At 53.2% G+C, this 22,434-nt stretch overlaps 1 protein-coding gene across 3 annotated transcripts; it reads right to left on the bottom strand.

Annotated features, from left to right (window-relative positions):
* Nucleotides 1-2,982: 2,982 nt before the first annotated feature.
* Nucleotides 2,983-18,263, bottom strand: Dnmt3l (DNA methyltransferase 3 like). 3 transcript variants are annotated; one of them, XM_020167866.2, is made up of 11 exons: nt 18,158-18,263; nt 17,042-17,086; nt 16,014-16,093; nt 15,821-15,933; nt 15,069-15,240; nt 12,173-12,260; nt 10,959-11,050; nt 9,305-9,380; nt 8,504-8,643; nt 5,072-5,157; nt 2,983-3,210 (listed from the first exon to the last, which is right to left on the bottom strand). In XM_020167866.2, exons 1-11 carry the CDS (start codon nt 18,261-18,263, stop codon nt 3,024-3,026), a joined length of 1,185 nt encoding a protein of 394 aa, XP_020023455.1. In that variant the 3' UTR covers nt 2,983-3,023. The 3 variants fall into 3 exon arrangements, with proteins under 3 accessions (XP_020023455.1, XP_020023454.1, XP_020023457.1); XM_020167865.2 differs by having other exon boundaries at nt 2,983-3,192; XM_020167868.2 differs by lacking the exons at nt 12,173-12,260; nt 15,069-15,240; nt 15,821-15,933; ... (1 more) ...; nt 17,042-17,086; nt 18,158-18,263 and having other exon boundaries at nt 2,983-3,192; nt 8,504-8,681; nt 10,959-11,015.
* Between the last annotated feature and the right edge of the window lie 4,171 nt (nt 18,264-22,434).

Genomic DNA, 22,434 nt, shown 5'->3' with positions numbered 1-22,434 from the left:
GCTCTCTTTATCCCACCCCACCCTGCTGTCTAGGCTCTCCTCTCCACTGACGCAGTGCACCTTCCTTCTCCCCAGGTAGGTGCTGATGAGGTGCGGAGGTGGAGAGGTAGATCCCGCCCTAGAAGGCCTGGGTGAGAACAAAGTGGCACCCCACTGCCACCTCAGGTCCAATCTGGAGACTGTGGTCCCCTGTGAGCAGGTGGAAGTGTGTGTCCCGTCACCATCTGCTCCCCCACTACACACACACACAGACACACATACACACTCACTGGACAGCAGGCACAGCCTCCAAAGAGGTGGGAGCAAGAGGGTGGAGGTAGAGCCAGGCACTGGTGGCTCCAGCCTGTAATCCTGGCTACTCAGAAGGCAGAGATCAGGAGGATCAAGGTTCGAAGCCAGGCAAATAGTTTTCGAGACCCTATCTTGAAAAAAAACCAACACAAAAAAGGGCTGGTGGAGTGGCCCAGCCAAAAACTTGAGGCTCTTCAAAAACCAAACTAAAAGCAAAGGCTGAGGGATCTGGCTCCAGTGGTAAAGTGCTTTGCCAGCGAGCATGAAGCCCTGAGATTAAGCCAACATGGCCAAAAATAAAATAAAAAACGAGGTTGAATGGGAGGTGGTGAGCAGGGAGGGAGCCATGCTGTAGCTCCAAGCCCCCAGGCTGGGAAAGATGAGGACACCTTCCCTGTTAGCTGGAAGAGCAGGGGTCAGAGGATCTCACGGTCCAGTGAGAGCAGACAGTCCACACCTGCGGGCAGGAAATATGACCTAGAGGCAAAGTTAGGCCTGGCCTGTGGGAGCAGAGGGCAGGCAAAAGTCAAGTTCAAGAGGGCTCTCCTTTATGGCGCATTCCGCTCCAGAAACCAGGGAATGTCTGATGAGGCTTGAATACGGCCGCTGATACCTTTTCAGGGTCCAAGACAGGGTCCATGGCTCATGCTGAGTGGCCAGAGGGACATTGATGTTGGGGGACTTGGCTTCTCTTCCCCTGGTTTGCCATCAGCTGGCAGAGGACTGAACTGGGGAGTCACCCTAGCATCACTGGGCAGGTGAGGAGGACAGATGTGCTGGAGCAGGACTTCCTTCCCAGGCCAGGCCCTCCCCCACCGCCCCACGCCAATCCTGCCTCTCTCTGATTGGACAGGCCCAAGGACATGCACTGCACTGCATCCCCCACACCCCGGTGTCCACCTGGATCCCCCCTCATGTCAGGCCAGGGCACTGTGCTGTCCCATGGTGGTGGGGGGACAGTGGTTGAAAGGACTCACATGGCAACGCTGTGGTTGGTGGGGGCAAAGGCCTGGGCTCTACTTACTGGACAGCCCTTCAAAGAGCCCAGAGAGCCCTGTGCTGCTGTCAGGCCCACTCTAGCATGGAGAGTCTGAGTGGGTGGGCACAGCAGGGAAGTGGTGTCCTGTACTGCAGCCAGGCTAGAAGGGAAGGATAGGGCAGGACTGGGCAGCTGCAGGGGAGGGGCACCTGTGAGCAGGGGCACCAAATGGCTGGATTCAAATCTGAGGTGGGCTCTATGGGAGCTGTGTGCCCCTCCTTGCCTGAGTTTCCCCCACCCGTAAAGTGGAGGTAGTCACACCTTCCTCATGGGGTGGTGATTAAGGTAATGCTCATAAGATAGTGTGCTTATGAGTTAACAGGCACCACACCAGTTCATGGGTTGCAAACACCTAGGACTTTTTCTGAATCAGGGTCTTCCTACATAATCCAGGCTGGCCTTGAATTCCAGATCTTCCTGCCTCAGCCTCCCAAGTGCTGGGATTACAGGCTTGCCCTATCACCAGGATTTTAATACCAATGAGGAAATAGGGCTGAGGGAGTGACTCAAGAGGTAAGAGTGCCTGTCTAGCAAGTGTGAGGCCCTGAGTTCAAACTCCAGTACTGCCAAATGAGGAACTAGAACACTCCTTAGGATATGCCCTGTAGCTGAGGGAAGAATTAGGTTTCCCTTGACCATGACTGTCTCTCAGGTGCTGTGCATGTGAAGAACCAGAGAAGAAATGTACTTGTGCAACTCTCTCTAAGAAGACATGGAAGATACAGAATTGAAAAGTGTCCACCTGTCTGCTTAGAGACTGGCAGGCCCTCTGACAGGGCACCTTGACCTTCATATACTGGAGGTCACAGTCCCCGGTCCATGAGTGAGGCCTAATTCTTGGTTGGAGAAAGCTGATCTTTCCCCCTGCTGCTGCCACAGCTAGCCACCACACCCTTGGTGCCTTAAAAACACAGAAATGTTTTCTCTCAAACCAAGACAGGAAGTCTGCATGTGCATTACCTTGAATCTGATTAATTACCCTGAGTGTGGGGGGCCACGGTGGTGGTGGTGAGCTGGCTCATCGAGAAAGAGCCCTGTGGATGCCCCACCTGTGATGAAAAGCTACCCAGGCCATGCTGTCTGGTGGCTTTGTCTTCTCGAATTTGAATTGCCTCTGGGAACCTGGCTTCTGAAAGCAATTCCCTCTGTTAGGACCAAAAGGCTACATGGTTTGCTCACCAAGTGTGACGTTCTGTACTTTGCTGTGCTTTGGGTACTTCATGCAGCTGTCATGAAGATGAGTGGGTTTAACCATCAAAACCAATAGCAGTCAGGTAGCAAAGGTGCCAACCATGTGCTCGGATGGAGCCTGGATAGAACATGTGCTGAAGCCTCCAGAAATGTCTTGCCACTTGCCCGGTGCTCTACACAGTAAAGGCGGTGCTTACACGTAAGACACCAAAACGTGACTAATCACCTCTTACAATAAATATATTCCAAACTTCGCAACAGAAACACAGAAATGCTCTCAGGAAATACAACATGTGCTGTCACATTGAGATTTTGCAGCAGGGTGCTTCACCTGAGACTTGGAGGACTCCTGTATCATGGGAACCGAACAGGAGATGAGTCTGTAGCCCCATGAAAAATCCAACGTCAGGAAAGCAAATAAAATAATAATCCGAAGAGGGAAAAAGACAATACGAGGGAAGTTGTTACTGTTCTAAGAAATCTTTTTTGTCATGGTTATGACTCATTTGTAAAGAGGAACTGAATTCTGAGAAAAATACTTGAAATATTCTCTTAGTGGAAGAAAGCAGTTCTTCACAAGTGTGGCCGGTCTCTGGGTGGCCAGCTTTGCTTTCTGTGTGGCTTGGGACAGCAGTGACAGTTCCTCTTCAGGGTCCAGAGCCTCATGTTTGCTGCCAAGGAGAGAGTTGCTCGTTACAAACTCAGCACCCCATGCTCCAGTGGGCTGGAGGGGTTCCCAGCCCCTGTGGCGTGAAGGGGTCTGACTGTCCGGGTGTCTAGGATAAATGCCCCCAGAAGGCCCTGTCCACTTCCTTGAATCCTCAAAGCAATGGACAGGATACCTCTGCCACACTCCTGCCTCCAGCTCTGGAGGAGCTGGTCCTGCCAGAAGCAGGTGGAGGACTGATGACAGGGATGGCAGAATCCTAAAGGACCAGACCTTCGGTCCAGCCTAGTGTGTCTCCTTTCAGTGTGAAGAAGGAGACTCAGGAGCCATCAGGAGTTGATCATTCCAGGTAGGGGCCCACTTGGGGCACAGGGCTCAGAGGCAAAGGTCAGTCAGTCTCCGAGAGCTCCCAGGGATCCTTAGCACTTAGATGCTCTGTGGAGCATCAGGGTCCCTGTGCTGGAAGCATGTGAGCCCCGCTCTGGGCAGCAGAAAATGGTGGGAGAGGAGAAGGACCCTCAGCCTGCCACTTGAGACCTTGTGGGGAGGTAGGCCTTTGAAATGTGGCACCCAGCACCCCCTTCTCATATGCCCAGACCCCACCAGGAGGTGGGAAACACTTGTTGGCTTTACTTTGGGGTTGGTGAAGGCCACGGATGAGGTGCCAGACCCGCACCGCCCCCCAAACTCCCCCTGCATCCCTCCCTAGGGGTTTAGGGGTTATCTCCACTGTCACAGGGATGCCAGTGGCCACCCAGAGGCAGCTGTCCAGTCTTCACAAAGTGCTTTCTACTCACTGAGTATGTGTCTCTCACCTCACTACTTAGACACCCTGAGTCTGGGAGGGAAGACAGCTTCTGGCTCCCTTCAGGAACCAGGGGAACCCAGGAACACAGCCCAGGTGTACCCAGCTCAACCACCCAAGGGGCTGCAAGCTGACAGTGAAGTCCTAAGGGGTGTCTCATTCAGAATGGGCGGAGGGAGCTGCCAGTCCCAAGGCTTAAACCTAGCAGGTGCCACTAGGGGGGACAGCATGAGATGTGGAGGGCAGGTGCCCTTTACACAGCAGATTTGTGTAGGCGGGTCAGGCTGTACCTGCCACACAAATACTTCTAAAGTGTTTTCCTACTCCACTCCTGAGTAGAGGTCAACGCACCTGCCAGGCCAGCGGCTGGCAGGAGGGGGAGCTGGCTCCTCTTGCGGCTAGTGCCATGTCCCAGCCCCACTGCCCCGCCCCCCGTTCTGCTGGCCCACAAATGGCCAGCAGCACACAGGGAGAGGAAGTGGCATGCAGGAGGGGCAGTGACCTTCAAAGCTTTCAAAAAAAGAGAGCATTTTGGAACGTGCTTCACCTTAGTGCTACAGAAACACAAATCCTGGGAGTGGCCAGGTGAGGGGTACCTCATAGTACCTGGCAGGCACCAGGCTGTGGGATTGTGCAGTGGCTGGGAGCCAGAAGAATGATGGAATTGTTGAGGTGGGTAGGAAGAAGTTTCCAGAAACCCATTCTCAGGCAGGAAAAGGTAGGAACCTATTGGTTCGACCTGAGTGCAGGCTGTGTGGGAGTTGCGTGACTGTGAAAGCGAGTCATGTGTGTATCAGCGTGTGAGTGAACATGAGGTGTGTGTGTGAATGAGAGTGTGGGTTTGCAGGGGTGGGTGTGTGTAAGGTGGAGCCTTGGAAGGCTGGGGCCACAGGAATGTAGTCGGGAGCATGAGGCCGGTGGCTGTGTCCGGGCTTTGTGTATTCTTCCCAGGATGAGCCTGGCAGGTGCAGGGCTGCTCAGGCAAAACCCTGTGTCCTCTGACCCCGTGTCCTTGGTGAATCCAGGGCTGTGTCAATGGCCCTCCCAGCCCCAAGGCCCTCATCTGCCCAGAAGATACCTCTTCACAGCTGGGATGTTACTCCACACACGTACGGCGTTATGGAGGACCCTGCCACGGACGTCCTGCAGGGTCACGGGCTCCATCTGCAGAGGGGAGGTGGGCTGTGAGTCAGCGTGATGCAGACAGTGACCTCCTCCCCGCTGCCCCAGGGGGCCTGAACATGGTGGGCAAAACTTCTAGGTTGACTGCACCTAAGTGGCACTCCTTACACACCACACCTTCTTCCTACAGATCATCTTATAAGGAAAAAGCTGATTTGTTACTTTAAACCATTTAAACGGTACACTTCTTTATCCCTCAGGTCCTGTGGCCAGCCATTCCCCCACCACAGAAATGGGGCATCGGCCCCTCCAGTGAGAGCAGATTCCCATTAAGGAGAAGTCCTACTCTCTGACAGTCAGAAGAGTTCCCCGGAAGTGGGGAGGCTTTGCTGCTTGATTGCACACACACCCCGCGGTTGGCAAGAGCCTCGGGCTCTCCTGTGCTGGGCTCAGTCTCTCCAGAAGCCCAGGAAGGAGAAGAGGAGGAGGGCACAGAGGTCGGAGACCCACCTCCCCTCGCTGGGGAGGGGACTGAGGACAGGACAGAGATGTGCAAGAGAAACAGAGCCAAGAGGCCCCAACCCAACCCCTGCTGTTAAGTATCCCTGGCGCCACCTCCTGTGTCTTGACACCTTTGGTGGGGGGACGGGGGAGCGCAGGGCAGGCCAGGGAGACACATGCATGCTGCTGAGGTTAAGCCTCGCTCAGCTTTCTCACTGTCAGTGGGAATGAGGCTCCAACAGCAAAGTAGAGAGACGGAGAACACCAGGACTTTCCTTTTGGTGCTAACTTCTGATTTGGGAGCAATTAATTTTGACCTATACACCTAAGTGCTAAATAGTAACAAATCAATATTTTTGCTGCCCTCTCTGTCTGTGCATAAATGGAACAGGGCTTAGGGAGTGAGGTTTTTCACTTGAACCCACAGTTACTTATTGCAGCAGTAGGTTTTTGATAAACAGTACAACTTATGAACCTGACCCAGAGCTGGGCACCGGTGGCTCAGCTACTCAGGAGGCAGAGAGCAGGAGGATCACGGTTCGAAGTCAGCCTGGGCAAATAGCTTGCAAGACCCTATCTCGAAAAAAACCCATCGCAACACAAACGGCTGGTGGAGTGGCTCAAGTGGTACAGCACCTACCTGACAAGCATGAGACCCGGAGTTCAAACCTCAGTGCTGCCCCTCCTCCAAAAAAACCCTGATTCCCAACTGATCTCAGCTGCTGTAAGTGGCATGATGATGTCAGTATTTAAAAAGTCCAGATTTCCTAATAACCACAGACAGAAGAAAGTAAGATCCGGGCACCGCTGGTTCACACCTGTAATCCCAGCTACTCAGGAGGCAGAGATCAGGAGGATCGAGGTTCGAAGCCAGCCTGGGCAAATAGACCCTATCTTGAAAAAAACCCATCACAAAAAAGGGCTGGTGGAACAGCCCTTGGAACTCAAGGTGTAGGCCCTGAGTTCAAACCCCAGTATTGCAAAACAAAAACAGAAACAAAAAACAAAACCAAAAAGAAGAAAGTAAGAGAGCCATGGAGCCTCTTTGCTTAGCTCGGTAAAAATAATTTAAAAAACTACAGAGAAATGGATTATATCGTAGGAAAGCTTAATTTACCAAAACTCACTCAGAAAGATAGAATCTTAGCAGGTGGGGCTCCATAGATTTTACAGCAGCAGCAACAAGCAGTACAGTTTCACAGAGTTCTATCAAGCTTTTCAGATACTTTCATGAAGCAAGTTCAACACGGAAACCAAAATCTGACAACAATCCCACAAAAAAGAAAACTGAAAGCCAATACCTTTTGCATTTGTCATCTCAAAAAATCCTCAATGAAATGATGTTCCATAGAGTAAAACAAAGCACCATGACCAGGTGGATACCCCAGGAATGCAAGGACCATTCATTACAAGAAAAACTATTTGTATATTATATCATATTAATAGATCTAAAGAGGGAAATTATGTAAATTATCTCCATAGACATTAAAAAGAACACTTGAGCTGGTGATGGTGGCTCATGCCCTAATCCTAGGTTCTTGTGAGGCTAAAATCAGGAGGATCTTGGTTCAAGGACAGCCCGGGCAAATAGTTCACAAGACTCTGTTTCCAAAATAACCAAGCAAAATGGAATATAAGTGTAGCTCAAGAAGTAGAGTGCCTGCTTTGCAAGTGTAAAGCCCTGAGTTCAAATCCCTGTCTCACCAAAAAAAACACTTGAACAAAATCCAACAAACTGAAAGCCATGGTTGATAAAAATACTAAAAGCAGCAATCAATGGGAACTTCCTCAACATAATGAACTATGTCAACAGCAGTTTCAAAGCCAGAATCTGCAGATGAGGGAGACCCTAGAAACATGAAAATGGAGCAAGACAGGATGTCCCCCTTGCTGCTGTGACCCCACACTGTCCCACGAGTACTGCTAACTCCATGGGACAAGAGAAAGACATTGCAGGCATAAAATCATAAGGAAAACAACCGTTGGCTGAAGAACTGATTAAATAGAAAGTCTCACAACTCAGCTGTCATTGCAGGAGCCAAACTAATGTGTTCTACAGACACAAATCAAAACCAATCACACGGAGAAGCCCACACAGCACAGGAGGGAGAGCAGAAAGGATGCCCTTGGGGGGACACGGACCCAGAACTGGATGAGACTGCTCACGCACACTACGATGGTCACTCTTAGTCCATGGCTGTGGAGATGTGGGCAGCAGCCAGTCCCCCAGGGGATAGATGGTGACGTTTGAGAGAACCACAGGTCCATTTACTCTTAGACCCAGAAATCTTACTTCTGGAGTGACCATATCACCAGCCCACCCTGAGACCAGATGAAATCCCTCAACAACACCCACGCTGAGCACCTGATTGCCCGGCTTGCTGTATAACTCTCCTACTGCCAGGGTTGATCGAGTCCCTCTCCTCCCTTGCGCCCCTTTTGCGACCCATGGACACGGTAAACTTCTTCCCTCCCAGCCTTGTTCTCTCATGTCCTGTGGCCACGACTTGATTGTGCTTAACCCCTAAGGATGTTCCTAGAAGACCCAGCCCAAGTCAGCCCTGGGCAGAATCAGCCCCTGAGCCCCGAACTGGCTACACTTAAGGCCAGCACAGATCCATGGGAAGGAGGCAAGGCCGTGGCTGTGACCTGAGCGTACAGGAGTGGTGTGACATGGGATCACCCTCTGAGGCTGTCCCTGAAGGAGCCTGTGTGTTGAGAGATCACACAGTTGGTACCGCAGGTACACTTCGACCTTAGGGCCCTGGCCAGCCGAGACCTCAAGGGAGGAGTCCTAGAGTCTAGGAGCAAGCTGAGCCCCTCCCCAGGACCCCGAGATCTCACTGGGAGATGTGGGCCAGAAGAGGCCCTCCAGCCCTACACGCACCTCAAAGAAGCGTGTTGCTGTGGCCTGGTCATCCTGGGTCAGCAGCAGGTTATCCACGAACATCCAGAAGAAGGGTTGCTGGCTGCCCAGCCGGGGCCGTGCGTACTGCAGCAGCCGGTGGAACTGGAACATGTACCAGCCTGCCGTGCAGTGGGGCCGGATCAGGTGGATCAGAGGCCTGGGCATGAGGGCAGGGCTGAGGGACGGGAGGGGAGGGGGAAGGGGGCTGGGCAGGGGGCATCCTCCTCCCCATCACAATGCTGTCCCGTCAGGAGCAATGAGCCCTTGGGGCCCAGGGTTTACTGTGACAGGGCCACAGACCCCAGCCTCACGGGAGAGGCCTGGTGTTCAGCAGGGACCACAGCAGTTACAATGAAGACCTACAGGGAGGGCACAACGGCAGGATGGCCATGTGGTCAGTGGAGCCTTTTGGATAAAGCTCCAGAAGAGCAAGCCACTGGCACAGCACAGAGCAGGAGTTGTTGGGGGTGGAGGGAGAGCAGGGAGGGGCAAGAGGAAGCCTTTGGGGGTGACGGCACCTTCACTCTATGTCATGGTGATGAGTGTGTGGGTGTCCACTTAAGTCACAACTCACAAACTGAGCATACCAAACGTGCAATTTGTCCCACACAGGTGGCAGCTAGTGGAGGACGCTAGCTTTCAAATGCAGTTTCTGCCTTGCCTGAGGAGCTGGGGTGGCATGGGGGCGTGGGGGAGAGGAAAGGTGTAGAGGCACAGGGTTGGGGAGATCTCCTGGGTGACTGGAGCCAATGGCAGCCTGTGTCTTGAAGCATCTCTTACCAGGAGAACGGTCACAGGTATGGCCTAGGGGGTGTGTCGAGCCGTACAGGAGATCGAAGGGGCCCCACTCCTCCACCTAGGGGACATAGGCACACAGTCACTGTGATTGTAATGGGAGGGTGCTGGCTGAGAGCCGAGTGTTCCTCCCTGGTGATCAGCAAGAGTCAGAGGCATGCTGTTCCTCTCCCCAAGTGAGGGGAGATGCAGACCCCACGCAGAGACCCTGAGTCCCAAGGCCCTGCCCCCTCCTCCAGGCAGAGCCATTGTCAGCCTCTGCTGGGCCACCCCAAAGCAGTCTGTGTGTGTACGGGGAACTGCAGAGAGCCGGCAGCTGGGAGCAGCCGCGGAGGGCAGACATTTCCTGCATGACATAAACAATCCGCATTTAAATCCATAAGCAGATGGGGTCACTCCCCGGCTGAGTGGGGAGAAGACAAAACCACCAGCTGGGTGCTGATGGCTACTCAGGAGGCAGAGATCAGGAGGACTGAGGTTCCAAACCTGCCCCCAGCAAATAGTTCTCGAGACCCTGTCTTGATGGAGTGGCTCAAGTGGTAGAGTGCCTGCCTAGCAAGTGTGAGGACCTGAGTTCAAACCCCAGCACCACAAAGAAAAGAAAAGAAAAGAAACAGCCACAACCCTGCCTCCACATGGATGAGTGGCCCAAGGCTCCTCTTGGGTTGACAGGAGGGTCACTGCTTCATCAACCATAACCACTGTCACTCCATGTCATTCTGGTAAATAAAAGTTTGCAAGGTGCCCAAATATGGGATCCCGGTCCAGAACAGACCCCTGCTTCTCAGACATCCCTGGCTCACTTGTCCGCTGGCTGAATCCTATACTGAGCCCCAACTCCTCGTGCTTCACTGAGTGCCCTCGCCAGACACTGTATCTGACTTCAGGTGTGCAGGTGGGACTTTGTGGCCCGGACTGGATCACTGGAAGAAAGGCCTGGGTGGGTGTGTGGACAGGGAGGAAGCAGGGGGTCGGGGGGCTAGATCTAAGACCTGCACCCCGACTATCTGTCCGCAGAGGCTTAGTGCACTTATTGGCAGTGGCTAGTGGGCTGCCTGCCCCATGAAGGAAGCACTGTCTTCAGGGAGGAGCCTCCAGAGCAGAGGGTTCCACTGCAGGGAGAGTACAGGGCCAGGACCCCATCAGTCACTGCAGAGTTTGGAGGACATTTTCAAGTAATTGGCAGCTTTTTGGTTCTAGACTCAGCATCTTCTTTAGAGGTTAGACTGGGCTCCATTCCCCACTGCTGGGCAGTGCGCACAGACCTTAGGAATCAGCCACTTGAACTCCAAGATGCTCGGTGGAGTGACCACCTCTGGCGGAGGGCTATGCAGGGGTCATGGAATGAACCTCCTCCGCCACCCTCCCTCTGCACTAGGTTAGTAGGTAGCGACTGAGTTGGGGCGCTCACTTGCCAGGTCCGGCATCCCAGGCATGAACCCAGGAGACCCCAGCAGTGGAGTGCACCCAGGTAGCCCCACACTTGGCTTCTCCTGTGTACCCCTGCTCCTCTCCTTCCCCTCCTGCCTCTCCTGCCCCCTGCCTGGCTCAACTCTCCCTCCTGCCCTGAACCCTACAGTGTCTCCAGGAATCTGGCACCCCTGTACTGGCCTGGCAAGAACACAGCTTCTGTACTCACATCTCTCCGCACTATGTTTGTGACGTCGTCCAAGTGCTTCAGTTTTCCATCAGAACCGGAACCATTTTCTAAAAAGCCCAAACTCGTTAACTCTGGAGGGAGACAGACAAGGGCACCGAGAGCTGATGTTGGTTCTGCCCTGCAAGGAGCCCAGAAGGCCATGGCCGACCAGGAGACTTTCCTGCCTTCAGTGAGTCAGCTGTATCTTTTTAATGAAAGAGGCCCAAGGGAGAAGATTTTTGTCCCATGATAAGCTAAGCCAGTAAAGTTCACTGAGTATTGATTTAAGAAATTCAAGCAATTTGTTGCAAAACTAGGCATTTCCAGGCTGGGCTGTCACGTGCTATCTTAGGAAACCTGGGCTGGCTGTGACATCCACTCTTGCATCATCTGTACTGGCTGGTGACCCTTGGAACAGGATAAGACTTTTTCAGATGCCACAAGCAAGAACTTGGACTATCTGAGCCCTCGTGAGTGTGTCTTTCGCTCTACATTCCTAACGTGGGGTGTGTTGAGGTCACAGTCACTGCATGGGGACCTTCTGACACACTATGGGGGCACTGCCCACAGTGGGCTGTGATTTGGCCAGAGACCAGAGCGTCTTCAGGGCTCTCCTATGTGTTGGGTGGAATTTTCAAAGGCACTTGTTGAGTGGGGGTCAGCGCAGCAGAAAGAGCAGGGCCTGGCCCAGTTAGGAGACGCATGTGCAGGAGGGTTCCCTGGAGGGGTGCCCCCCACTCCTTCGAGGCAGGAAGGCAGGTGTGTGGCACCTGCAAGGTATGACTGCCATCTAGGCCCCACCTCCTCATCAACAGCATTTTGCATGCCCCCCCACACTTTTCAGCCCTTGTGGCAGCTGTCTCTGTCCCCTCCTTCTCCTCCTCTTCCTCCTTTTTCTCTTCCGCCTCCCCTCCTCTCCTACTCCTCCTGGGAGGGAAGGCTCCCTCTCTGGGCTCCAGCCCCACTGTCTTCCTCAGGGCCTTTCCTTCTGGTTCGGCGTTATTGAAGGATTTCTCTGGCTGCTACATCCCCTCCCAAGGCCCACGGTTTTCCTGGCTCAGGGAGAGTTGCTGAGGACAGGCGCTTGGCTGATTCCTTTCTATCCCTTCACCCAGGAAGCCCAGACACCTGGACACTCAGCCAGCAAGCAGACATCAGGAACACTGTGGTCCCCTCTTACAGAGTCCTGTGTCTTCAGACATCACTGCACTCACCTTTCTTAATGTCCCCAAAAAGGGACAGCACCCGCATTGGCTCTCTCTTCCACACAGGCACTGTTTTGTACATCTCCAGGGGACTCTCCTATTAAAAAAGAAAAGAAAGTGGCTCAAGTGGTACAGCGAGTGAGACCCTGAGTTCAAGCCTCAGTGCTGCCAAAACAAAAACAAAAATAAAAAAACCTGATTCCCAACTGATCTCAACTGCTGTGTGTGGCATTATGATGTATTTAAAAAGTCCAGATTTCCTAATAACCACGGACAGTGGCTCACGTCTATAATCTCAGGAGGCAGAGATCAGGAGGATCGCAGTCTGAAGCCATCCCACGCAATAGTTTGTAAGACCCTATCTTGAAAAAAACCTATCACAAAAAAGGGCTGGTGGAGCAGCTCAAGGTATAGGCCCTGAGTTCAAACCCCAGTACTTGGGGGAAAAAAAAAAGAAGTAGAAAAAGTAAAGAGGAGAGAAGAGAAGTGAAGAGGAGGGGAGGAGAGAGTAGGACAGGAGAGGAGAGGAGGCTGCTGTGTGGGCCGTAAGTTGCAGTCATCTCTCCTGGATGAACTGAGCCTCACCCTAGACACACCAGAGACACAGAGAACGGGTCTGGCTGGCCTTGTTCTGATCAGCTCTGCCCCTCAATGAAGGCCAGCTCTACTGATCCCCAGATCTGAGTCTCCTGCCCTGACCCCACATCTCCACAAAGGGAAGCCAGGTTGTGTGTGTTGGGGTTCCTGATTTTAGAGGTAGCTCTTAGCTTCCAAGTCTTCTCCCCAGAAAGGCAGTTTTCATGGGGGGAGAGGGGCTGTGTTGGCAAACACACCTTCCCCATAGTCCGTCCACTCTTTGGGAAGGAACACCTGGTCCTTCCTCTCTTCCAGGATGCTGGCTAGGCAAAGGCAGGGTCAATGTACTTGGAAGTGCCCCAAAGCCATGATCCCCACAGGATGCCACACTTGGGGGACACCTGGTTGTGGGCACATGCAGGTCTCTCAGAGCCAAGCCTGAGCAGCAGCCAGACAGACGCCTGTGTGAGGGGGCTGCTGGGAGACCCAGGCCACACGTGGTGAGATGGATTCCCAACACGGGCAGCCATTGGGCAGGTTGGGGAGGAGGCGGAGGCAGCAGGCAGGGCTGACCCCAACCTGTCAGGACTCCAGCTAGCTGGGCTGTGGGCGGCATGGCACTGCTGACACTAGGGAAGGCCTGGGGACTTCCTCTTGCCTCTATGTCCCTACCCAGGAGCTAAACCCAAGGTCAGCGCTCTGCTTCTTTCCTCCCCGACCCCAGTCCCGCACCCCCACCCCTGCTGTTCAACAGCTACACTCTGAACATCACTTAATAGTCTTTCTTTTTTTGTGTGTGGCTCTGGGGCTTTAACTCAGGGCCTTGTGCTTGCTAGGCAGGGGCTCTATCCCTTGAACCATCCACTAGCCCACTTTATATGTTTTTGATGTGAAATTTCTCCTTGGAGCACAGGGGTCTCTAACATAAGGAAAGGAAAGGGTTTTGTCCCTAAAGGGGCAGGGAAGAAGGCTCTAAAGCCTCACTCCGCCTTCTTTTCTGAAGAGGACAGTAAAGGGCTATGGAGGAGATGAACCTAAGGATAGTGGGGTAAACCTGACCAAGGTCCACTGCATGCACATATGGAAATGTCACAGTGAAACCCCCTGTACAACTAACATATGCTAGAAAAAATGTTTAAAAAAAAAAGAATGCAAACCCAGCCCCCCCCCCCAAAACAACAACAACAAAAACCCAGTGCAGTAAGGACACCTGCAAAGGGCAGTGAGGGAGGCACGCCTGCACTCAAATGGTGTCGAGACTTGACTGAATGCTGCTCACCCACCAATGTGGACACAGCATGCTGGGCAGTTGGCATCTGGAGAGCTGGTCTCGGCTGAGCAGTGCTAAGACCCTCAGAGAAGAGGACCTCAAGGCCAGTGTGGCTCATGGGACTGAGCCCCTCAGAGAGGACATCCCAGGTTGGTACATGCCTCTCCCAGCTAATCGCATTCCCAGACCCACCAGTAACAAGGAGCAGGTAGGCGGGTAGCCCTGGCCTCAAATAGTGACAACTGTGGCACCTAAACCCTCTGCCTGCCCCTTTTCTGCTTTGGCTTGGTTGCATCTTGCTGGGCCAACAAAGTCAATGGGACCTGGAGGGAGGAACAGAGTTGAACAGCTCTGGGTGTGTCCCTTGCTCGCGGGCTGCCTCACAGTGGGCTCCCACCACTCCTATGTGAGTTTTGGGGGCTTTCATGGCAGGTTGAAAGAAACTGGGAACTAAGACAGCAAAAATGCACTCTCACAGAAAGCAAGGTGCTGTGCAAACTCCAGGAAAGACTGTCCCGGGCCTCTCTCCCAACCTCTGGGGGGTGACAGTAACCCTTGGTGCACACCTATCTGCTGAGGGACATTTCAACCTGCCGCACCTCCAGTGACCTCACAATTCCCGCTTGGCCCACTGGGTCTGGTCTTGACCCCTAAGAGGTCCCACAGCTGGGCCGGTGGCCTTGGCTGGACAGGGGACATATGTGTTGGCCAACACTGGCACCCAGAGTTTTGCTGAGAGCTCGCCAGCCACCTCTCCTGGGCTTCCCTCCTACCAGGGACAAGTGTCTCATTCTCAGGCTTGTAAGAGCCGGAACACCATGCTACGACAATTCCTTTTTGGTGGTACTGGGATCTGAACTTATGGCTTTGTGCATGCTAGGCAGGTGCTCTACTGCTTGAGCCATGCCTCCAGTCACTATGACAATTCGAAGACCATGTAGTGATGCCTGCTCTCCAAGAGGAAAACAAGAAAGAAATGGGCTTTTGCAGCCAGTGAGCAGCAGGAAGACAAGTGAGGTCCAGGGCCGAGGTCGGCCAGCCTGAGCTGGTGCTCCTTACCGCCTCGCGGTCATGGAAGGCCTTTAGCCGGTCGCGCCACTTCCTCCTCCTCTGCAGCAGCCCACTGCGAGAGAAAGGCAGGCACAGGAAGCACACCCAGCAGCTCATGCCTTGGACTCGCTCCGAGGTCCCGGGGCCCACCAGGATGTCCACACACTCAAAACAGTAGCATCTAGAGTCAAACAGAAAACCACGATGACTGAAATGACATTGCCACTGGGGGACCCGACTGGATGACAAGGCAGGGTGGCACTCGCATCAGAGTGAAGAAGTCCAGCTCAGCTTACGAGGCTGCAGGCTGGGGACTCAGAGCAATGGAAGATGGTGAGGTGGGCTAGGGGCGACTGCAAATTTCCCTAAGTTGCCTGCCTTCTCCCATATTCTGGAACCTTCACAGTCTAAGAGCTCTGTGCAGGAGCAGCCAGCGGACAGAGAAAACTCGGGGTGGGCGACTGTAAACACAAGGATGGCCCAGAGTGACCAAAGGGCAGGGACCAGGTTGGTAAGTAATGACAGAGGGTCAACATGCCCCTGTACTCTCCTGGTCACAACTTGCATCTGTATGCATTTTTCCACTCCTCTGCCTAACAGTGGAGGGACGGCTATACCTTGGCTACAATATTGAAAAGAAACATGGTGGATGCAGGTCTTTTGACACCTGCTTTCCATGTGCCAGGGCTCCATGCCAAAGGAGGTGTCCTGGGAGGAACCCCACCCCATACCCTGGGAGGATCAGTGGGAAGGTGCCTCACCGGGTGCAGTCAGGGCTCTCACAGATAAGCAGTGTATCCCCCAAGCCGCAGATGGAGCAGTAGCACTGGTACCCATCATCGTCATACAGGAAGAGGCTCTCCAGGAACTTGTCCTGGGCCAGAGCAAAGGCAGCTGTGTGTGTCCTCCTGCTCCGAGGCCCACGGAAGCCCCACCGCCTCCCTCGCTGCTCACCTTGCACGGGGCGCACATTCCTCCATCAAACAGGGGGTGCTGTGTCTGCACCTGGAAACTTCCACAGCAGAGGCAGATGTCTAAAGAGAACACGCAGAGCCCAGAGTGCTTTGCCTCACGGAGCAAAAGACCCGGGCGTAGTTAAAAAAAGACACGCAAGACCTGTACACTGAAAACCACAAGGAGGGCTAAGCAGAAGACGTCTGTGTCCACAGATCAGGAGATTTGATGTTAAAACAGAAAGACTCCCAGGATGGTGGAGTGGTTCAAGTGGTAAAGTACTTACCCAGCAAGTGTGAGGTCCTGAGTTCAAACCCCAGTACCACCAAAATAAATAAATAAACAAACAAACGTAAATAATATGGTGAGACTCCCTAAATGAATCAATAGGCCCTTCTCAAAATCCTAGCTGGCTTAGCCCTTTTTTGTGATGGTTTTTTTCGAGATAGGGTCTCCCAGACTTTGCCCAGGCTGGCTTTGAACCATGATCCTCCTGATCTCTGCCTCCAAAGAAGCTAGGGTTACAGGAGTGAGACACTGGTGCCTGGCAAACTTTTTTTTTTTTTTTCTTTTATGGTACAGGGGTTTGAACTCAAGGCCTCAGGCTTGCTAGGTAGGTTCTCTAGCTGGCTTTTTTTTTTTTTTTTTCAGGCCTTGACAAGCTGATCCTAAAATTTATATGGAAATAAAAAGAATTCACAATGGGCTGGTCCACAGAGAAAGGGAAAATTATTGGTAGCCTAGGACTGGGAGAAGGGTGTCGAGGAAGGCAGGAGTCTGCAGTGAACGGTTGTGGAGGCAACTTTTCTTTGGAGGGTGCTGAAAACGCTCTAAAATTAGATTGTGGTGATGGATACTGTAAATCCACGAAAGATTAAAGTTCAACTGCATGCCTTGGACGAAGCAGGTGGAGGGCGTGCACACACGCACAGCGCCATCCACAGCTACCTCCGGCTGAAGCGAGCTTTTCGCTTTTCTCAGTGGCTGCCATGCGCTTGGACTGGTCCCAGGCAAGCGTGCAGACTCACCTTCTATGTTCCGCTGTTTCACCGTGACTTCATAGGCAATGAGATCTGGAAAAGAAGGGAATGTGGAGTCCGTTCCTTCTCCCAGTTCCTACTGAACGTGGCCATGAGGTCAGCATCAAAGTCTGTCTTAAGTCAGGGGGCCTGAGAACTCACCCACTGCCCTGCCCCCACTGATGGTGGCCTGACCCGCCTGGACCTGTCCTGCCCAGTGTCTGAATGACACCTGCATATTTCAGATGTTGCTTAGGTTCAGCAGCCACCATCATGATATAAAAGGTGCTCAAACTGCCTTTTCTTTTCTTTTTTTTTTTGGTGGTACTGGGGCTTGAACTCAGGGCCTACACTTTGAGTCACTCCACCAGCCCTACTTTTGTGATGGGCTCTTTTGAGATAGGGTCTTGTGAACTATTTGCCCTAGGCTGGCTTTGAACCACGGATCCTCCTGATCTCTGCCTCCTGAGTAGCTAGGATTACAGGTGTGAGCCTCCGGCACCTGGCTGCTCAAACTGCTTTTGCTAAAAACAAAACAAAACAAAAACTGACTACTTACTTGGGCCCACGAATTAACTAAAAGCAGGAAAAAGCCTGGCATCTGTCCTTCATTTTGTATCTGTCTTTGCTCTAAGCCATTCTCTCTGCAGTCACTTTGCAATCACCTTGGATTCCAGGAAAGACAGACTGATAACATCTTCATGACAAGGGACAGAAACTACCCCCAACAGTAAAGCCTCCTCAGGATGGACCACCTGCCAGGCGACAATGACTCTGGATAACAACTCCGGAACCTCTCCCAGAACAAGGACCGAGATAATGACCAACCCGACCACACCTGTGACTGGGACTGTTTAACTCTGCATACCTCACCTCTCTCCCCCAGCCCCCAGTTCTTTGTCTACTTAAACCTACAGCTCATGTCAGCCAAAGATGGCTGAAGATGAGCTGAGTGCTTCCTCTGCCTCTTCCCACGGCGTGTCCTAGGCTGTGTAATAAATCTCCTTTCTCTGCCCTTCACCTTGCCTTTTTATTTGACCTACAGGGGCGGTGGCCGGACCTGGCATGTGGAATCCCAGGAATTTGGGCCTTGGGTCCAAAACTCTGGTTTCAGTGAGACCTCACCTCTGCCTGGTGGAGTTGGAGGGGAGGGCAGCAGCTCGGTGGAGCCCACCAGGATCACGTCCATGCTGCGCTCAGGCTCCAGGTCTGAGTCTGGGGGTGCTACCATGGGGACACAAGGATGCACACACAGAAGATAGCCAGCTGTCAGCCTCTGCTGGGAGCCGCATACAAGGGTCGGGAGATCCACCAGACTGCCCAGTGGCGCACCCCCTCAACAGTGACACCCACCCATTCACAGAGGATGAGGAGCAGGAAGAAATGCAGCCATCACCAGCCTCTATGGGGGCTTAGCAGGTCCCCTACAGGATGCCCCACACCCACCCAACCCCTGCCAGGATGGGGCTCTGGCAGGCCACTGGCTCATAAGGGACCAAGAGGCCAGCGTCCACTGTAGCCCCTGCCTCCCTCTGCACCTGGCCTTGCACTCCTCAAGGACCCCATGCTCCTGCCTCCCACAGTGTCCCCCAGATCCCAGCCAGGGTCGCCCTGGGGATTGCCTCAAGGGTGAAAAGGAGGAAGAGGGAGAGAAGGGGGACCTCACGCATCTCACAGGGCTGCTGCCACTGAACCTCATCCAGGTGGCTTGCTGAGTCAGGGTCAGAGCTGTCCAGGGTCTCCAGACTCAGCTTCCGCTTCCGGGAGGAGAGGGCCATGGAACCAGGGGACAGACCTTGCAGGAGCCAGGAACCGCTGGAGGACCCGTTCCAGAGCTGGTGGGAAAGCTCAGAAGCACTAGGGGTGCAGAGCCCGCAGTGCAGGAGGAATGGAAGGGAGGAATGAGAAGCTTCTGTGGAGGCTGTTAGGGCCTGGTGGGGAGCTGGGAGAGGCAGAGTTCAGGGGGGTAGAGGAAGGGGAAAGATGGGGTGGGAATAAGAGCTCGGGGCAGAGTGGGGGTGAGAGTGTGGGCGGGATGCTATGGGGCGGGGCTGAGGGAGCTCAGTGCTGGAGAAGGGTGGGGGCAGGGGTGGGGGCAGGGCGGGGGCGGTGTTCAGGGGCGGGGCCTAGGAAGCTCAATGGAGGAGGCTCAGGAGTGGGATACAGGTGGAGATGGAGGGTGGGGGTCAGGAGAGGCGCTGGTCAGGGCAGGTTGAGTGGGGATCTCAGGGAGGGGTAAGGGTTAAGGAGTTCAGGGTGGGGTGGAGGTTGGGGTAGGGACAAAGGAGCATGGGAGCGAGTGCGTGGGATGGCAAAGGGGTGCTGGGTAGGGTGGAGGGAGGGTTGGGAAGGGCCCTGGGTTGGGGGTCAGCTGGACAGAAAACCAGGTGGGTACGGGCTGTAGTCACTGGGTTATACTGGTGAGCAAAAGTCGGGGAGATCCTGGGGGAGCATGGGTCCCAACTCACGGGATTGAGGCCTGATGACCTCCACAAAGTTCAGTCACTGTACAGTGAGGCACCTGTCAGCCACATGACCTAGTCAGCACCATAATGACAAATCCTGTAACGTGACCCCAAGTGCTCTTTAGGGACCCATGAGAAGAGCCTCCTGCAACTTTCTGGGCCTACCCCCCAACAACCTGTGGTCCTAGTCCAGCCAGAGAAAAACTATCAAATCACCATGGAAGGCCGTCCCAGAAAATGCCTGTCCTCTCCCAAACTGTCAAGGTCACCCATGATCCAGCTGCAGCTGAGGTACAGTCACAGCCTGGAGAAGCCCAGGGAGTGACACCCAAATGCAGTGGTGGGACCCTGGAGGGAGTTCTGGGCTGGAAGACATTGGGGAAAACTGAAGAAATTCAAATGAAGTTTAGCGACCGTTCAAGTGAGTAAGAAAATAAGGTCACTTCCAATCTAGTCTGGGACCAAACCATGGCACTGTGTCATCCGTCCACAGAGATGACCAGACTCCCCCATCTCCTGACCGAAACGGTGACTGCTGCGTCCTCCCTGCCTGGGTGGTGACATTGTCAGAGACTGGGTCCATCTCCATTCATCATCTGTACCCCAAGTCCCTGGAGATCCTGAATGACAGGACAACCCGACCTATTTCCCCCAGACCTGCCAAGTAAGGGTACCCTGTGTGTGACATTCCCCAACACTCTGATGAAGCTACATTTTGGGAAGCAGCAGCTTTCTTATTTGTCACAGGTTATGGGTTATGGGTTTCAGTATTCCAAAGTCACAAAGCAGAAGCTGGGTGATGGTGCTAGATTCCAGCCCCAAAACCATGGAGCTGTGGAATAACTACACAAATTGTCTCTTCTCTGGTCCTTTGTTATTTAGTTATTTTATGGCACTGGGGTTTGATTTCAGGACATCCCACTTGCTAGGCAGGTGCTCTACCACTTGAGCCACACCACCACCCCTTTTTTGTGATGGGTTTTTTGGGGTAGGGTCTTGCAAACTATTTTCCTAGGGCTGGCCTCAAACCTTAATCCTCCTGATCTCTACCTCCCTACTCTCCCTTTCGTACTTAAAAAGCTCCTTTCCACCCCAAAGCCTGTGCCGTTATTTTCTTTTAGTGTCTTAATTCATTTTTCATCTTTTTACCCTTTTTTGCGGTGTCGGGGGGGGGGGGTGGAGATCGGGTCCCCATATGTAGCCCAGGTTGACTGCAAATTTAGCCATCTGCCTCCATCTCCTGAGTGCTGGGATTACAGTGTACACCACCGCACCTGGCTTTGTTTAAATCCTTTAGCATATTCATCCGGCTGGAATATTTTTTGGCCTTTGGCATGATTTTTGCAGATGATCAGCCAGTTGTCTGATGGCCAACAGAGAATTCCCAATGCCTCCGCACCCCAGAGGGAGCATGTATCCCAGCTCCCCAGTGTGTCTGGACCCATCTGTGCTCCGAGCTCCGCTCCAGCAGTTAGTCTCTTCGGAATCAGAGGTCGGCTGCACTTACAGGCTTTACACTGCAGCTCACTCTGTGGTCACTTGCCTGGTGCTGTAGTCCAGGAACCTGGGAGGCTGCGGCAGGAGGATAGGTGGGGTTCAGGAGTTCAAGGCCAGCCTGGGCAACTCAGGGAGATTCATTGGCCAAACAATGACCACCTGAATTCAGCAGAATTCTTCTTATCTTTATTACTACTTATTTGACATTTTGATTGGTATTGTAAATATTTTTCAATTCTATTTCCTATGTTTAACATAAAAATTAATATATGAACATTATTAAAACTCAAACTGTTGCTGGATGAGTGGTCTTCGGAAGATCCTGCTCCCTAAGATCTCCGATTCTGGCATCTCCTGAACAGAGAACTGGACAGAGACACAGATTGCAAAGCCATAGTAGAGTTTACTGAAAGGGAAAAAGAGAGTATAGACACTGCAAAAGAGAGAGTGGGCCCTGCCAGGTGGGACAGAAGCACTGGTCTTTTTCAAAGGGTAATTTGTAAGTTATGAGGGGAACTGGCAGGAAAAGTCTGGGCCGTCTTTGCAAGCAAGGCTAAGGTGATTGGCAGGTTTGGTTGACAAGGTCTTTAATTGTATGTGTGAGATGCAACCAATATTCATAAGGTCTTAAGCAGAGGCTTTACCTGAGAGGTCAGATTGAGACAGATTACTCTTCGGTGAGCGTGCACCATTTTCCAGTCTGAACCGGCCAAGAAACTCCCTTGATTTTGGGGTACTTATGCCTGCAAAGGAATTTACAACTGAGGGGATGTCGAGGGTGGTACTGGGTGAAGAGAAGGAATTCAGCATGGGGGTGACCTTTTGCTGAAGAGGACAGAGTCCCATGGCTGGTTACTTTCCCTGTCACTAACCAGCCTCAGAATCATGCTTGGAGTACAGACTCAACAGGGCTGTCCCAGACTCTGTGCAGACTCTGCGACCCCGCCAAGGGGACAGGCACTTCTGGCTTTCAGCCTGCCTCTCCTGAGGGACATTTCTGCCCATTCACCCTTGCTTGCAATCCTGGGGCTCCTCCAGCCTCACCCAGGTCATGGTCTCCATTGTTCTCTGTACCTCAGTGGGACAGGAGGCGGTGTCCCCTACTGTGTGAATGGAGCCCACTTGCCCAGGGCGCTGGGAAGACCTGAGGCTCAGCCCATCAAGGCATCTCTCCAGCTGGAGATGGTGCCAGACCCGTGCCAAGTGCCCTTGCTTAGATCTGGGTCACCAAGGCCTCCTGCACACAGTCTTAACAGTTCTAGGTCACCTGTTGGTGGGGACTGTGATGGAAACCCCCATGGCATGGTGGAAAGTCCAAAATTCTACAGGAGCCTCTGCTGACCTCCCACAGGAGCTGGGTGACGCCTGCCCACAGCAGTCAGGCCCTGGCCAGTGACACAGGTGCACTGCGGCAGTTTCAGGCTTTGATCTTGTGTTGCA

This window comes from Castor canadensis, chromosome 5 (assembly GCF_047511655.1).
Source record: "Castor canadensis chromosome 5, mCasCan1.hap1v2, whole genome shotgun sequence".
Lineage (NCBI taxonomy): Eukaryota > Metazoa > Chordata > Mammalia > Rodentia > Castoridae > Castor > Castor canadensis.
This window is presented reverse-complemented; position numbering and strand designations above follow the sequence as displayed.